A 15,354-nucleotide genomic window follows, 5' to 3' on the forward strand; every position below is an offset into this window, starting at 1 on the left:
CCACACCAACAATCTTGCATGGTTTCAAGGAACTATTATTGATGTTGCTGATTGTACTCCTAAGAAAAATTCTTACAATCTTGTTGCAAATTATATAGGATGGAACGACTATTAGATATGTTTTATGCTGTTTTTAATTGTGAATTGTGAACTAAGAAGCTAGAGTAAACGGAAGGTACGTTTTACCTGAATATTTTATGGGAAAAATAAATTTTATGTTGTAGGAGAATTTCAATCTGATGTCATAGATACATTAAGTGTGAGACTCACCTATTTAAAAAAACAAAAAACAAAAAAAATAAGTTGCACACCTTTTTATGGTGTGTGTAAGAAGAGTTTATTTTCTCATGCAACATGAGAAAAACAAATTCCATATCTTATTTATGCTAGTTTATATTATTAAACGGAAGCTTCAGTTTTTCTTGAATCAGTGATTTCTTTTCTTTTTTTGGTTTTTTAAGGTATCCTCCGGTCGATAGCCGAAGATTAATCCTTTCGAGGCGGGAGATCACATTAAATGAGTAAACCTCTCCCAACAAAGCCTTTTTCATATACACGGTCAGGGATCGAACCCCTGTCAACATGCTTAAGAAACCCAAGCTATTTACCAACTGTGTTAGGTTTTTAGTTCAATAAGTGATTTCTGATTTTGAGGATATTATATATATTAACAATTTATTACTAGGTGGTAACATTGTTAATTACTTAAATATAATCATTAATAGAAAAAAAAATTAATCGGAAAAGAAAGCTATATTTTTTCGACATAAAACTCCTTGGCCATTTCTCTCCCTTGGAGGACATGTATGACTTTCTCACGCCAAATTGACATTATGATTATTCTGCCTCTTGTGCCCGCTTCAACCATTGGTTGTTGAATGCTATGTAGCATCGACATCGACATTGACTCGGGATACGATACACGCTACGACACGACACTCCGATACGTTAATTCTAAAAAATATTAAATTTTGACACGTTAGGATACGTTTTGATATTAAATAATATATTTAATTTATGTAGTATATATTATCTTTAATATTCAATAATTTAACAAAAAAAAATATCTAAACTTATAATATTCATAAATTTTGCAAAAATCATAAAATATTCTAAATATTTATATTACACTCAATAAAATGGTAATCGTAATCTAACGAATCTAACAGTTGGAACTAAAAATTCAACGCAATTTAACCTTTGAATCGTTTTTTGAATTTCAATAACGCGTGTTGGAGTGTCGGGGAGTGTCCGAGAGTGCCGGGAAGTGTCGGACACGATACGTCAAGTGTAACACCCCGTATATATCCGGTAATGTTATCATATCATCGTATTAAGCTGCGCTTAAATAAAAGTGCAGAATATCTTTTTCTTTTCAATTATGATGTCATTATCATTACCAATTTGCTTATTAATCAATTAATAAAACATCGCCTGTATGTAAATTGCAAAACACAGCTAACTGAAATACCTCATTACATTAAAAACATAAGTATGTCTCTAGTCACGGAACTACAACACGTAGGCCAGACAACTATCAGATTATACAACTCAACATAATAGTGCTAACAGCCAAGTGGCATGGACAAACCCCATGCTCACCCAAAAAGGCAACAAAGCCCAACATCAGTCTCAACATCAACAGTATACTAAAAGCAAGCTAAAAACATAAGCATCAGCAGATATATCCCGCATCCAACATATCAGCAAAATAAACAGCAAACTCATCAGCTAAGTTCTGGCCTCCTGCCGCTAGAGGCATCAGCCCCCATACTACCTGAACCTGAAATAAGTGTCCCCAAACGTGGGGTGAGATCTCTAAACAAGAAATCTCAGTAAGACTAGGGGTCCTCAAGGATCTTCCACCCCAAGCTCACTTACATGTGCAATATAAGTTCCAAAACAGTTCAACAATATCATTTCCAAAATAGTGCAATGCAACAGAATATCATGTCATGTGTGTCAATATTATAATCTACTGGCCAGAGAATGTAGGAATACGTCTATTACCCACACATAATAGTACAAGGAACATCGTTTGCACCTCACCCCAGTCTCACCATCTTGTATGTACCACATACTCAGGCTTACCGTATAGGTGGAACACCACATGCATATCATAAAGCCAGTGCACATATCAGCTCAAAAGCATTTCATTATATCAAAGCATGTAACTCAGCATGCATAAGAGAAATTATGGAATTATCTCATTAAACTCATAATGAACTGATTAATTTCCTTAATTAACGGTACAGGTTCTTACATCAAGGTTTTTGAAGTGTTGGTGCTTCATAGGCTGAATGTATAAAATTTGAAATATTAATTTGAATGCGATATTATGTTGCATGATTATAGTATTTGCGCTTAGGATCTTCCTCCACATATTTCGTTAATAGACCTTTACATTTAGAAAGATGTATATGATCTGTATATATTTATCAAAAAGAAAAAGAAAAAAGATGTATATTATATATATGGGTTCAAGTTTTCTCATGTTGTAGGATAGTAGGAGAGAAAAAAAGTAGAGAGAAGTTAAATGTGGGTCCCATCTTTTATATTAAAAAAGAAAAGAAAAATTAATTGGCACGGAAAACGAGTTTGTGTAGAAAAAAATGTTACTCTCATTTAGCATGAAAGTATTATTTCCCTATATATATTTAATGGAAAACGGATGTTAACTCTATACATCTGCCTTTCTCAATGTGGATCCTTCATCCCGGGAAGAAAAAGTCGAATCTCAACAACTAAAACTATCTCAGATTTTTCTCATCATCTTTGGTGGTAATTAAGTAATATAAGTTATTTGAACTATGCCGTTTGATCATTGCTCTATGAACCATCTGTCTTTTTTCAAAGAGTTTCGGGCTTAGCTCTATTTGATTTTTGATGATACACATCACCCCAACAAAAAAGAAAAGAAAAAACACTTGCATCCAAATATATACACTTTTAGCCGTTAAGCCTTTCCATCACCCTGATGAACAAACAAGTTAAGATTCTATAGATGACAAGGGTCCTTTTGGATTTTAACAACTTTGAAACTCTAATTCTATCCAAGCAAAACATGCTCAATTCCCGCATAGTTTGGTGTGTCCAGATTACAAATCTAGTCTTTGCCATCATGATCAAGAAGCTGTTATTGTTATTTTTCCATGTCAAAGGTACGAGCAAATAATTATTAAAATCCCAGCGTTAATCATTTTGGCACAGTTAAATGAATCTTTGAAGCATGTCTGAAATAATCTTCTTAAGAAAAAGATAAAATCTAAGAAACCTCCTTTTTATGCTTTCCACCATGGCAGCCGCATATTCTTGAGACCACCACCATCTGTACTTTATTCTGTTTTTAATCCATATTATGCTTTCTTAAGAGTTATGGTGTATATTTTTATTTGAAGGAACAAGTTTAGCAATGTGATGGGACCACATTCTGCTACTGATTTGAAGGGGATTGTTTTTCCATTTGAAGATGTGGTCCCTCGTCTTTGCTTAGCAACTTCATTAACGTGCTCATTTCTCTTCACACATTACATCTCAGCCTGTTAAAATATCTGACTGGAGAAATCAGGGAGAATTGTGGGCTAAAGGTAGGTGAAATCCCACAATATGTTTTCAGTTTAACTAGACTTTGTACACTTTTTTGCTTAAACTAAGGCTTTATAGGCCTAGGACTAGAGCATTAGAGCTTTTGACGAATGAACTTAATTGACTAGATACCAGACAGCTTGATGATAAATTTGCATAGAAAATTTCAAAGTTTTGTTGCAACATGAATCTACACTCTGAAAAATATTATCAAAGTTTGAGCTTTCGTGATCTATTTAATTTGTCACATAAGGACAAAAAACTCTTGTTCGAGAAAGGATCGATGTACAAAAGTTAGATAAAAAATCTCAAGGTAAAGAAGCTTTTCATGAACAAGTATTTTAACTTAAAATTTAACTTCCAACAAGAAACATAGAAGAGGGAGAGGACTGAGGAGGACCACTCGCACTCGCTTATAATGCGAGAAGCACTTAATGTAAGAGAAGCTTGAGACACAACTTTAGAAGTCTCGAGCGCCATAGAGATTTGTACAATTGTCCAAGTTCAGTGTAAACTATATCTCTCTCCTCATCTCTCGTGTGACCCTGTTGTACCAGGTTTATAGTGTAATTGTAACTTACAATTAGTTTGTAACCACGAACGTGCTCGAGGCTTTGATTGGCATACGAAGTATTGGATTAGCTTGTCATTTATGAAAAATATCAAATAATATTTTATGCTGAAAAAATTCTAGAAAAAAATACGTAAGATAAAAACTATCTGATAGGGACCCATGGCGAAAAACTAGTTCACAGGATGAGGTGGCTTTCACTTTGACCCGATGGTAATCCTTCCCCTTTGAGGGGCTTCACCCGCTTATCAGGTAGCTCTTTCCGCAGTCTTACTCTTAATGAGAGCACCAAATGATAGGAATCATGGGATCACTACCCCAAAAGCTAGCTCAAAGAGTGGGAGTGCCTAAAGTCTTATAAATCTCACATTAGTTGCCTACAGAATCAATGTGAGACTCCTAATATTGCCACCTCTTTTAAGATCGACGTTCACGGTGACTTTTACTCTGACCGGTCTTTCCTCCTTTAGGCGGCTTCATCCACCCATCAGTAGCCCTTTTCGAAGTCTGACTCTCAATGAGCACCAAATGATAGGGACTCATGGGATCATCACACCAAAAGCTAACTCAAAGAGTGAGAGTGCGCAACACCTCTCCTAACACTATGCAACAAATTAATTATTTCTCGTGGAAAACAAAATGACAGATTGACAATTGCTATGTGAAGAATGTTTGTAATTATGACATGTCAAATATTTCTTAGATAGAAAATGCTTTATTGGATAATGAAAGTCTGCCATTTATGCGCCTCTCGGTGTAACGATATCATTCGTTTTTTCCACTAACTTTTCAAACTCAAATATAAAGCAACGATCCTAAGCTTGCTGGTCTAAGAAATCCCCAAACAATTCAATATTTGTCAGCCAAGGCAACCATGGATTCCCTATTAATGAAGAAAAAAAGAGTAATCCCCATCCACAAAACTCCTTATAACACCAGCGAAGATATGACCCAAGAGTCTCAGGATCAGATTTGCAGCAACCCGAATTGTTTCTTTTGCACCATAAGAGAAACAGATGCATCTCCCAGAAGGGCTAAAATAGCTAGCTGCTTCAAAGCGATGCTTATAGGAGAGAATCAAGAACATGTCTTGGTGCTGAGTGGATTATGGCGTATTGCTATGACCCAACCCAATGACCCAGAGTTCCCTTCCCTTGGCATATTCAAGTGCATGTCAAATCTCATCTACAAAGGTATAAAAGACAAGAACTGGCTTCTTACAAATCAAAATATATACATACCCTATTATGCTGCTCATATTATTGGCTCTTACACCATGAATAAGGAAGAGTTTGCTCAAATAGCTGTGCAATCAGGTGTTATACCACCATTATTGGAGCTGCTGAGTGGTAAGATAAGTTGGGTTGAGCAAAGAGTTGCTGTTCGAGCACTTGGTCACTTGGCCAGTTATGAGAGTACCTTCGAATCAGTAGCACAATACGAACAAGAGGTGGTGAAAATGGCCTTGAACTTGGCTTCCACTTGCTTAGAAGTGGTCTATGTTGACTTTGTAGGTGTGAAAGATGTGAACAAAAGAATGGAGCACCACAGGAACTTGTTGACTAGAGGCGTTGGAGATTTGGAGATGGAGAATCGCAAGGCAGAGGAATGGGCTAGCCAACTTCAGTGCTGGTCTCTTCATCTGCTGAATTGCTTTGCTTGCAAAAACAGGTCTCTGAATCTCATCTGTAATATGGTGTTTTTGAATGACCTGTGCGATATGTGGGGTGGATTGGTGAATCACACTTCACCTGCTGGGGTTGGATTGATTAGAATCCTATGTTATAGTAAACTTGGAAGGAGAAGCATTGCTGAGTCCCCCAAAGTTATAAAGTCTCTCGGTAACCTCTCAAGATCTTCAGATGATTGGCAATATATGGGTATCGATTGTCTTGTACTGCTTCTAAAGGACCCAGATACGAGGTACAAAGTTATTGATATTGCCACTTCATACCTAGTTGATTTGATTGAACTTCAAAGCCTTGGAGATAAATCAAATGTTGGTGAGACCATCACAAAGGTTCTCCTTCTAGAACATAATCATAGCAAATTGAAAATCAACAGACAAAAAGTTGAAACGGCATTGCAAGAAGTGCTAGATTTGAAGTTGGACGAGGAGAAACTAATGTCCAAAGAAAAATTAGAGGAAACAAGGGTTTTGGTTAGTTTGATAAAGCAACAAGCGAATCACATGTTCAGGTTGGGAAAGGTAGAAGGAGCTTTATTGAAATATTGTGAAGCAATGGAAGTTTGCCCCTTGAGGTTTAGAAAAGAAAGAATGGTGCTTTATAGTAATAAATCCCAATGTCATCTTCTGCTTAAAAACCCAGATTCAGCCATCAGTGACTCAACCCGTGCTCTTTGCCTCTCCAACCCAGCAAACACACACATCAAAAGCCTTTGGAGAAGGTCACAGGCTTATAACATGAGAGGAATGGCCAAAGAGAGCTTAATGGACTGCATAATGTTCATGAATGGTTGCATCAAGTCAGATCAGACCAAGCGCGTCAAGATTCCATACCACGCCGCGCGTATGATCAGCAAACACATGGATGCCACATGGCTCTTCGCCACTGCTCGCTCAAAGGTAATAAATAAGAATCTAGTTGTGGAAAATACAAAAGAATCTAATATGAATGAGGGAATTAACTATGAAGAGCAATTGATGATGATGGAGAAGACAAGTCTCGTGCCTGGTAATTATGTCCTTGCCCTACAGGTTTTATTGCATATAATATCGTTGAGCAGATTAACTACAACATATATAGTTAAACTTGAAACTTAAAAAAAACCATTGTATTGTAGCTCGTTTGAATTTTGAATGGCTTTTCTCTGTTTTCTTTAAACTTTACAGCGTTATTTGAATCACTTTTGCTGTTAACTTTTTTCAGGTCTATCTACCATCATTGAAGAACCTTTTCACGCAAAAGAAGCTGGTAGGAGAAAGATGGAAAGGGCAAGAAGGAGATTAAAGAAAGCAGTTGTAGCTCGACCAGTGTAAGTAAATTTAAATTGGCTTGTTACATGCGGAGAAAGAGAATCATGTGCCACATCCCAGATTTTGGCCACTAGGTTAGATATATATATATATATATACTTTGTTTCTGTGCTTTGTCAGTGGCAGGTGAGAACTCGAACAAATAGGGGCTCTTAAAATCTATTTTACATATTGAAAATGGCAAATGGATGTTACGTGATGGAATATATGGAGTTATAAAAGAATGGCGTGACTGATATAACCCAGCTGCACGCTAGGAAATGGAGAGGACCACATCTCCATTAATTTTTAATATAATACTATATGTTGTTACTTATTGCTGAGATTAAAGGTAGCCAACAATAGTACCACCGCACAAACTAAATCATTCACATTTATGGTAAGTTTTTAACATGAGCTGCAAAACTTGGTGAAAATGGGGTTTGAACTTTGAACTTCGTAGACACCAAGAACCAGACGGATATTGTGAATTTGCAATGACTTTGAGCTACGTACATTTTATTTTTGTCTAACATAGGTAAAAATGCTTGTTAGTTTGCTAACTCTAAACTTTTCAACCAAATTATCAAGTGACATTTGATACATAATTGCTTTTTTTTTTTTTGGGTGTGGGTGGGGGGGGGGGGGTAATAAAAATAATCACTTTCAACTATTGCAATATATGCAGCCCAAGACTGTACTTATTTTAAGTTGTGTCCATTAATGTGAAATGTACAAATGTTTCACATGCATGGATTGAAGTTTTTCCATTGATAAAAGTTAAAGATTACTGTTAATGTGTTTTAAAAATCATACTATATAAATAATGTAGTACATCATTTGCATTTTGTTCTAGGTTAAAATAATTTTTGCTGGAATGTAAGATTCAGAAATGACGTTTGTTGAATGTGTAAATGTTGAAATTATTAGGAAACATGTAGGGAAAGAGTAAATGAGAACATGAGATTATAAGATTATAAGATTTTAAATGACATTTTTTATTAGAGGAATTCAAATATTAGTTCCTTGTGTTTAATAACAATGATAGATATGAATAAGTCTTCAAGACAGACAAATTCCTAAAAAACTATAACAAATCCATAAGTCATACTTATATGTGTATATTTGTAAAGAAAACATAAAAATATATCGCAGAATTCAAATCACAACATCCTTATATATCATTTCAAACCCAAAAAAATTCTTGTATGCCATTTCTTAATAAAACATGGGGAACACAATTTCAACAATTATTCTAACTACATGCCTCTTTTTGTGCTTAAGAAAATTTGCCTTATGTTAAATATCTACAACTTTTCTAAAGGCTATCTCAAGCCACTCATGCATTTATATCCTCTCATGTAAAAAAATAATCATGTGATCATGTTATTTGATCACAACAATTCGTTGATGATGATATAAGAGAGAGAAAAGTGTATGATTTTTAAATGAGTGGTTGTGATCAAATAACATGACCACATGACCACTTTTTCATATGAAAGAATCCAAATTCAGCCACTCATATATATCTAAATCTAATAAAAAAATTTGCTTTCATATCTAGCTACTTGTTGAGAACAATAATGGGGATCCCCAAAGCACGTTATCCCCCAATTATATACACCAGAATTTTATATACAAGGTAATTATCTTCCCATCTCACTTGAAACCTGTTTATATGAATTTAAACTTGAGTATCGTAATATTTTGCAAGTACATATAACCCCACCATACTTTATTGAAGATTAATGGAAGAGATACATCATACTTGTACAGAATCAATTCAACCCAAAAACTTAAGCTGTTGGATGAGGCTATATTCATTGTTTTATATATCTCAACACTCTCCCTCACACGAGAGCCCACAGGCCCACCTACATGTGGGGCGGATTGAACCCGGTACACCAAGGTTCTGATACCATGTAAAGAATCAATTCAACCCAAAAACTCAAGCTCTTGGATGAGGTTATATTAATGGTTTTATATCTCAACAATACTATTTTCAAACAAACTTTATCAATCATGAAGCCCAAAAGTATTTACGTCGATCAACTAATTTAGAGTTCTGATTTCTAAAGATAAAATAAAAATAAAAAAGTTGATTCCAAATATATAGCACTGTAATGTTTCCCGGATGGAAAATGATTTGGCTCGAGTTGGAAGTTGGTTTCCACATCTCATCGTGACTATATTTTATTTGAAATATCTGGATATTTGATCACAGTTCAGTGATTGGGGTAGAAAAATATTATGCCAGCACAGCTATTGAAACCAATTATTGGTGAATATATTGAATTGTTTAACAGTTTTCCCTGAGTGGTTGGGAGCTCGATCAAATTCCTGATAAAGGACACTAATGATAAACTGAGAGGAACCTTAAAGGTTTATATATACTCTATTGTTTGATTATGAGAATTTTCTTTGCATATAATATGGTTTCACAGATTTCTAAGTTACTATAATCTGTTAGTTACTTGTTGTTTATTGTGTTTGTGAGGTGGGTTTTCTTTTTGTTATCTAGACATTGCATTTGGACGAGGAACTTAACTCCGATATTTTTAAACTTATCTTACGCAATACATGCTGGCTGCTGCTTTGAATTCAAACCCACCCCATCCCCGGGCGCGCGCTGCGCGCGCTTAATCATGCTGGCTGCTGCTTTGAATACCCCAACCAATGAATAAAGAATATAGAAAGTTATTTTCTATTTTATTCACAAATTTTAAAAATATTATTTTATTAATTTTAAATAAATTGTTAAAATTATAAGATCAATGTTGATAACCAATTTGTCAAAATAATTTTTTAACCTGGTATCATTCCTTTTTGGGTAGTAGTCTATATTTTTGTTAAGTTTATAAAATTAATGTTAAAAATTAACAAAAAGGAATGTGACTGAATTTATACATCCTTAGTTTTTTAATCATGATAAACTAAATATTTATTTTTAGATCTTTTATTAAGAAAAATTCAGAAAATCACGTTATTTTATGATATTTTGTTTGAGCATCGTTTCACAAAATATTTTCCTAAAAAAATTAGAATGTCAATATGTTATTTTCTTTTTGAGATATTCAAGTGTGATGAATCCTATATTGGTGGGTAATAGGTTAAGTAGAGTAGATATAAGTGGGAGGACTCATTAACCCAATACCTTAAGATTTTGGGTTGTGACGTGGTGTCGAACTCACTTGCTATAGTTGCTATAGCTTAGCCCATTAGTGGTGATCTCCTGCCACGGGTCTCCCCTGGACCTGCCTGACTCTGGTATGATTGGGCTTGAACTAGCCATGTGTTTGGCTAGGAGGGGGTTGAGTACTTTGGGTCTGAGTACTCGATTGAGAGGAAGCATACCAATAATGAGTTTCACTGAGGGGGAGATTGTTGGATTATTCAAGTATGATGAGTCACACATTAGTTGATAATAGGTTAAGTACAGTCCATATAAGTGGGAGGACCTATCAATCCAAAGCCTTAAGATTTTGGGTTGTGATATGATTTCGGACCCACTTGGTGTGATTGGCCTAGCTTAACCCATTGGTAGTAATTCCTCCACCAAGGGTTCCCCCTGGACCCGTATGATAGTGGTATCAGAGCTGAGTTGGGCTTGGACTAACCATGTTTTTGGCTAGGTGGCGGGTCGAGTATTTTGGGTCTGGATACTCGGTTGAGAGGGAGTATACTAATGGTGAGTTTCACATTTGAGGGAGAGATTGTTAAGATATTCAAGTGTGATGAATCTCACATTGGCATGATAATGTCTTAATGTTTTGGGTTAAGATATTGTGTTGAACCCATTTAGTGTGGTGGTCTAGCTTAGTCCATTGGTGGTGGTCTCCCGTCACGAGCTCTTCCTCGACCCGTCTGACACTTGTGGGGCTTAAATTCATTTCATAGAAAATGGCTATTTAGCCATAATAATTTATACTCTTGAATAATATGCAACATAAAATAGGATAAATAGAAAAATAAAATAAAATATTTCTTAATAATAAAGGAAAAATTAATTAATTTTAGAGATAACTCTAAATCAAAAGGTAACAATTTTATAATGCACAGCACACTAAATTAATAATGGACGGTTAAACTCAGACCCCTCAAGATGACACAGACATCCCATCTTCAAATTTTCCAGTGTAACGATGAGGGAGTTATGGCATGCTGCTAGCTGGTGACGGTAATATATGGATTTGGATATTATCACGCAAAAAGTGATCATGTGGTCATGTTATTTGATCATAATCATTCATGAATTATGAGATAAGAAAGTGAAAAATATATGATTTTTAAATGAGTGATTATGATCAAATAATATAACTACATAATCAATTTTTCACATAATTAAAGAAATCCAAATCTGTAAGGTGTAAAATAATTAATACCCCTCTCCTACCCCATAACTAACCCTTTTTTTATTAGAAGATTCAGAATAATTTTTAACCTTTAAACCTAAACTTTAGAATACAGACAATTTTTTAAGGTGGCCAAATTAAATGCACCACTTTATAATTTAAGAAAAACAACAGGTGGCGACGGCTGCGATACCCATAAACATAAAAAATAAACATATATATTTTTTAACACAATAAACATTCCACTTTACTTGTAGACATTAAACTCTCCTTTATTTGTTTAAGGGATTTATTAATCTTCAAAGATATATATTCTCATGTCATAAAAATAAAAATGTAAATCTAACAACATAAGAAAATATTTTTCCCTATTTATTCACATAAATTAAAAAAAGTGCATTCTTGCATGGGCCTAGGATTTCAGTCAAGGCGTTACTTGAGTAATATATGTGGGAATAACAGGTTGAAATTTCATATGACGAGAGTATTATGATTAATATATTTATTTCTTTTTCCTTAAAGTTGACCTTCAACGTTGAACGTGAAACCATAGAGAAAGATTCATATTCCTATAAATGCAGGTCGGAGAAGCATTCAGTTAACTGTCACTCTCAGCTCAGTGCCCTTCTTCCTCTAATCCTCTCTCTGTGGCGAGGTGTTGCAACTACTCACTTCAATGGAAAAAATAAGCTGGTGGTGGTCTGGAGCTATTGGCGCTCGCAAGGCAAGCCAACAATATTCTTAATTATCACTCTCTCATCGAAGAATTTCCCTTTCTTCTTTTAATTATTTTCTTTTTGTCATGTACAGAAGAAATTCCACCAAGATGGAGCTCCGCGAAGCTTCCAGAACGTGGGACTCGTGGTCGGCGTGACGGGCATCGTCGGTAACAGCCTAGCTGAAATTCTGCCTCTCGTCGACACGCCCGGTGGACCATGGAAAGTCTACGGCGTCGCACGGCGCTCCCGACCCGCGTGGAACGCCGACCACCCCATCGAATACATCCAGTGCGATATCTCCGATCCCAACGACGCACAAGCCAAGCTCTCCGTGTTGACCGATGTCACTCACATCTTCTACGTGTCGTGGACAAATCGACACACGGAGGTCGAGAACTGCGAGGCTAACGGTGCTATGTTCAGGAACGTCCTACGCGCCCTAATCCCAAACGCTCCCAACCTCCGCCACGTGTGCCTTCAGACAGGTGCAAAGCACTACATAGGACCTTTCGAGCTGTTGGGCAAGATCAAGAGCCACGAGCCACCGTTCACGGAGGATCTGCCGCGCCTGGACGCACCCAATTACTTTTACACACAGGAGGATATTTTGTTCGAAGAGACTGCAAAAAAGGAGGGTTTGACATGGTCCGTTAATAGAGCTTTACCGATCTTCGGGTTTTCCCCTTACAGTTTGATGAACATCATCGGAACGCTTAGCGTTTACGCCGCAATTTGCAAGCACGAGGGGCTTCCCTTGAGATTTCCCGGCACCAAAGAAGCGTGGGAATCTTATTCTGCTGTTTCCGATGCTGATTTGATTGCGGAGCAGCACATTTGGGCTTCGGTGGATCCTTATGGGAAAAACGAAGCCTTTAACTGTAGCAATGGAGATATTTTCAAGTGGAAGCATCTGTGGAAGGTGTTGGCCGAACAGTTTGGGATTAAGGATTATGGGTTTGAGGAGGGTTCTGATTTGAGGTTGTCGGAGATGATGAAGGACAAGGGTCCTGTGTGGGATGAGATTGTGAGGGAGAATCAACTTCATCCCACTAAGCTTGAAGAGGTTGCTGAGTGGTGGTTTTCAGATCTTACATTGGGAGGTGGGGGCCTTTTAGATAGCATGAACAAGGCCAAAGAACATGGCTTCTTGGGATTCAGAAACACAAAGAATTCATTCATAGCTTGGATAGATAAGATCAAAGCTTACAAGATTGTGCCTTGAATATCCATATTCCTGGTCTTCTTCTAATAGTTGAATTCCCTTTTTACTAGTTTATGTGGAATAAATAAAACTCGAGGGAAAGAGTAGTTTATGTTGTGTGTTATATTTCTATTGGGAGATGAATTTATGTGTTTACTAATGAAGTTGTTCCCGTAGCTATATATTCTGTTGTAGTAGTTTCTAATAACATAATAAAATTCTGAATAATATTTTCTTGTATGTAATAACATAGTACAATGTGATATGAATGAGTCATCAAGGCAAAAAATTGCTTAATCACTACAACAATCCTTAAGTTATACTTTTATAAAGATCGACAACATCCTTTTGAGAAGATATATGCATACATAAAATAATCATTGATTTTAAATAACAACACCCTTGTATATCATTTCAACCCCCACAAAATATATGAATAAATAAATAAATAAAGCTTGTATATCATTTATTAATAAATGATAGTGAACTTCATTCGGCAAATTTATTCTAAATAGATGCCTCTTTCTTTTTTAAATATTTGAATATTTTATGATATTTATTTTATCTTTTTTAGTAAATATTTTATATGGGATTTAGTCTCACATGCAAAAGAATTAAAAATATCTATCCATAAAAAATGAAAATAGAGTGAGGCACACACGTCCCCCTCAATTTTCAAAATGTTTTAACAGACCCTTTTACATCATCGTAATTATTAAAATAATAAATATTAAATTAAAAAATATTTAATATGTCTTTTTAAAACAATTAGAAAGATTATTAAGAGAAACAATTAGAAAGGTAGCAAATTATTCTTTAATTCTTGCCCCCATTTTTAATTCATTGAATCATTTTCAAGCTTTTCCATGTTGATGGCAAAATATATCAGGCCGACCATCTCTGATGCTTAAGAGTAAATAAATATTAATTTCGGAAGTATATCTCTTTCTTTTATAATAGGCATTAGTTAATTTAGTTGCCAGTCTACTACTAGTTCCAAGATCAAAACAAAGTCAATAGTGTAAACTAATTTTTATAAATATTACGTATAGAGTAAAATTCGCAAAAAACAAAAAGCTACTACCTATGGCAAGCTGTAACTCATACTACGTTTCTACTTGATTCTGGATAAAATCCTAGCTCAATAAATGATGTATAGCATGACTGAAAAGGTTACAACAGAGACTACAGAAGAAGGATTTTTTTTTTAATGTGCTCAAGGAGGGTATTACTGTTTCGTGGTTATTTTTCAAAAAGAAAAATTTTTATTTCAGTTATATTCTTTTTTTTCTTTTCAAAATTTCTCCCAATTCTTTTCTTCTCTATATTTGGAAAGGAAGCATCTGCTCCCGGAACATATAAAACGAGCTTGTGGAAGAGATAATTAGAACAGATGTGGTTACAATGGGCTATACCTTTTTTTTCATTTAGTTTGGTCTTTAGCCCAGTTTGTAAAAGCGTGGACTATATAATGTCTTTCTCTTTTTTGTTTTTAACGGAGAAATATGGTTAGTTATGTACGAGAATGGGCCTTTAAAATTGTCATTAGTCTGGTTTGAGAATTGTAATCACCAGCAGGTTGGGCAATAAGGATCACAGAATGGGCCTTTAAGTTATGGAACCTCCCTTATACCTAGAGTTCAATGCCAACAAGGATATATGAAAATATCAAAAGATGATAGTTCAGTTGGTAGTAAAAGAATTGAATAGTAAAAAGAATATTGATTTGATCCTCACATGTTACTCTTAAGAGGAGCTTAAATATTTTCATTCCTGATCCACTCCGCATCCCGAAATAATCTTATAGCCGATTTAAAAAGTCAAAACTTATACAGCAAAAATGCATAATTGAAGGCCCCTTTTATAACCTATTGTGTTTTTATTTGCATGCACGAGGATCTTAACTTGTGATTTTTCCGGGCACAAAGTGTTCATACCGAAACTTCATT

At 35.4% G+C, this 15,354-nt stretch overlaps 2 protein-coding genes across 2 annotated transcripts; both read left to right on the forward strand.

Annotated features, from left to right (window-relative positions):
• Window positions 1-5,030: 5,030 nt before the first annotated feature.
• LOC133298885 (uncharacterized) lies at window positions 5,031-7,157 on the forward strand. The gene is made up of 2 exons (XM_061498270.1): window positions 5,031-6,852; window positions 7,048-7,157. Exons 1-2 carry the CDS (start codon window positions 5,031-5,033, stop codon window positions 7,155-7,157), a joined length of 1,932 nt encoding a protein of 643 aa, XP_061354254.1.
• Window positions 7,158-12,161: 5,004 nt separating this feature from the next.
• Window positions 12,162-13,426, forward strand: LOC133298886 (3-oxo-Delta(4,5)-steroid 5-beta-reductase-like). The gene is made up of 2 exons (XM_061498271.1): window positions 12,162-12,209; window positions 12,296-13,426. The coding sequence occupies exons 1-2, from the start codon at window positions 12,162-12,164 to the stop codon at window positions 13,424-13,426; spliced, it is 1,179 nt and encodes a 392-aa protein (XP_061354255.1).
• Window positions 13,427-15,354: the final 1,928 nt, after the last annotated feature.

This window comes from Gastrolobium bilobum, unplaced genomic scaffold, assembly GCF_033153095.1.
Source record: "Gastrolobium bilobum isolate Gb01-03AN ecotype WA unplaced genomic scaffold, APGP_CSIRO_Gbil_v1 utg46590, whole genome shotgun sequence".
In the NCBI taxonomy this organism is placed as follows: domain Eukaryota; kingdom Viridiplantae; phylum Streptophyta; class Magnoliopsida; order Fabales; family Fabaceae; genus Gastrolobium; species Gastrolobium bilobum.

Bases quoted from the DNA above. Each gene is read 5' to 3' on its own strand.
- LOC133298885 (XM_061498270.1), top strand. From the start codon at position 5,031: ATGGATTCCCTATTAATGAAGAAAAAAAGAGTAATCCCCATCCACAAA. The intron at 6,853-7,047 runs GTAATTATGTCC...AACTTTTTTCAG, and splicing joins GAAGACAAGTCTCGTGCCTG to GTCTATCTACCATCATTGAA.
- LOC133298886 (XM_061498271.1), top strand. From the start codon at position 12,162: ATGGAAAAAATAAGCTGGTGGTGGTCTGGAGCTATTGGCGCTCGCAAG. The intron at 12,210-12,295 runs GCAAGCCAACAA...TGTCATGTACAG, and splicing joins GAGCTATTGGCGCTCGCAAG to AAGAAATTCCACCAAGATGG.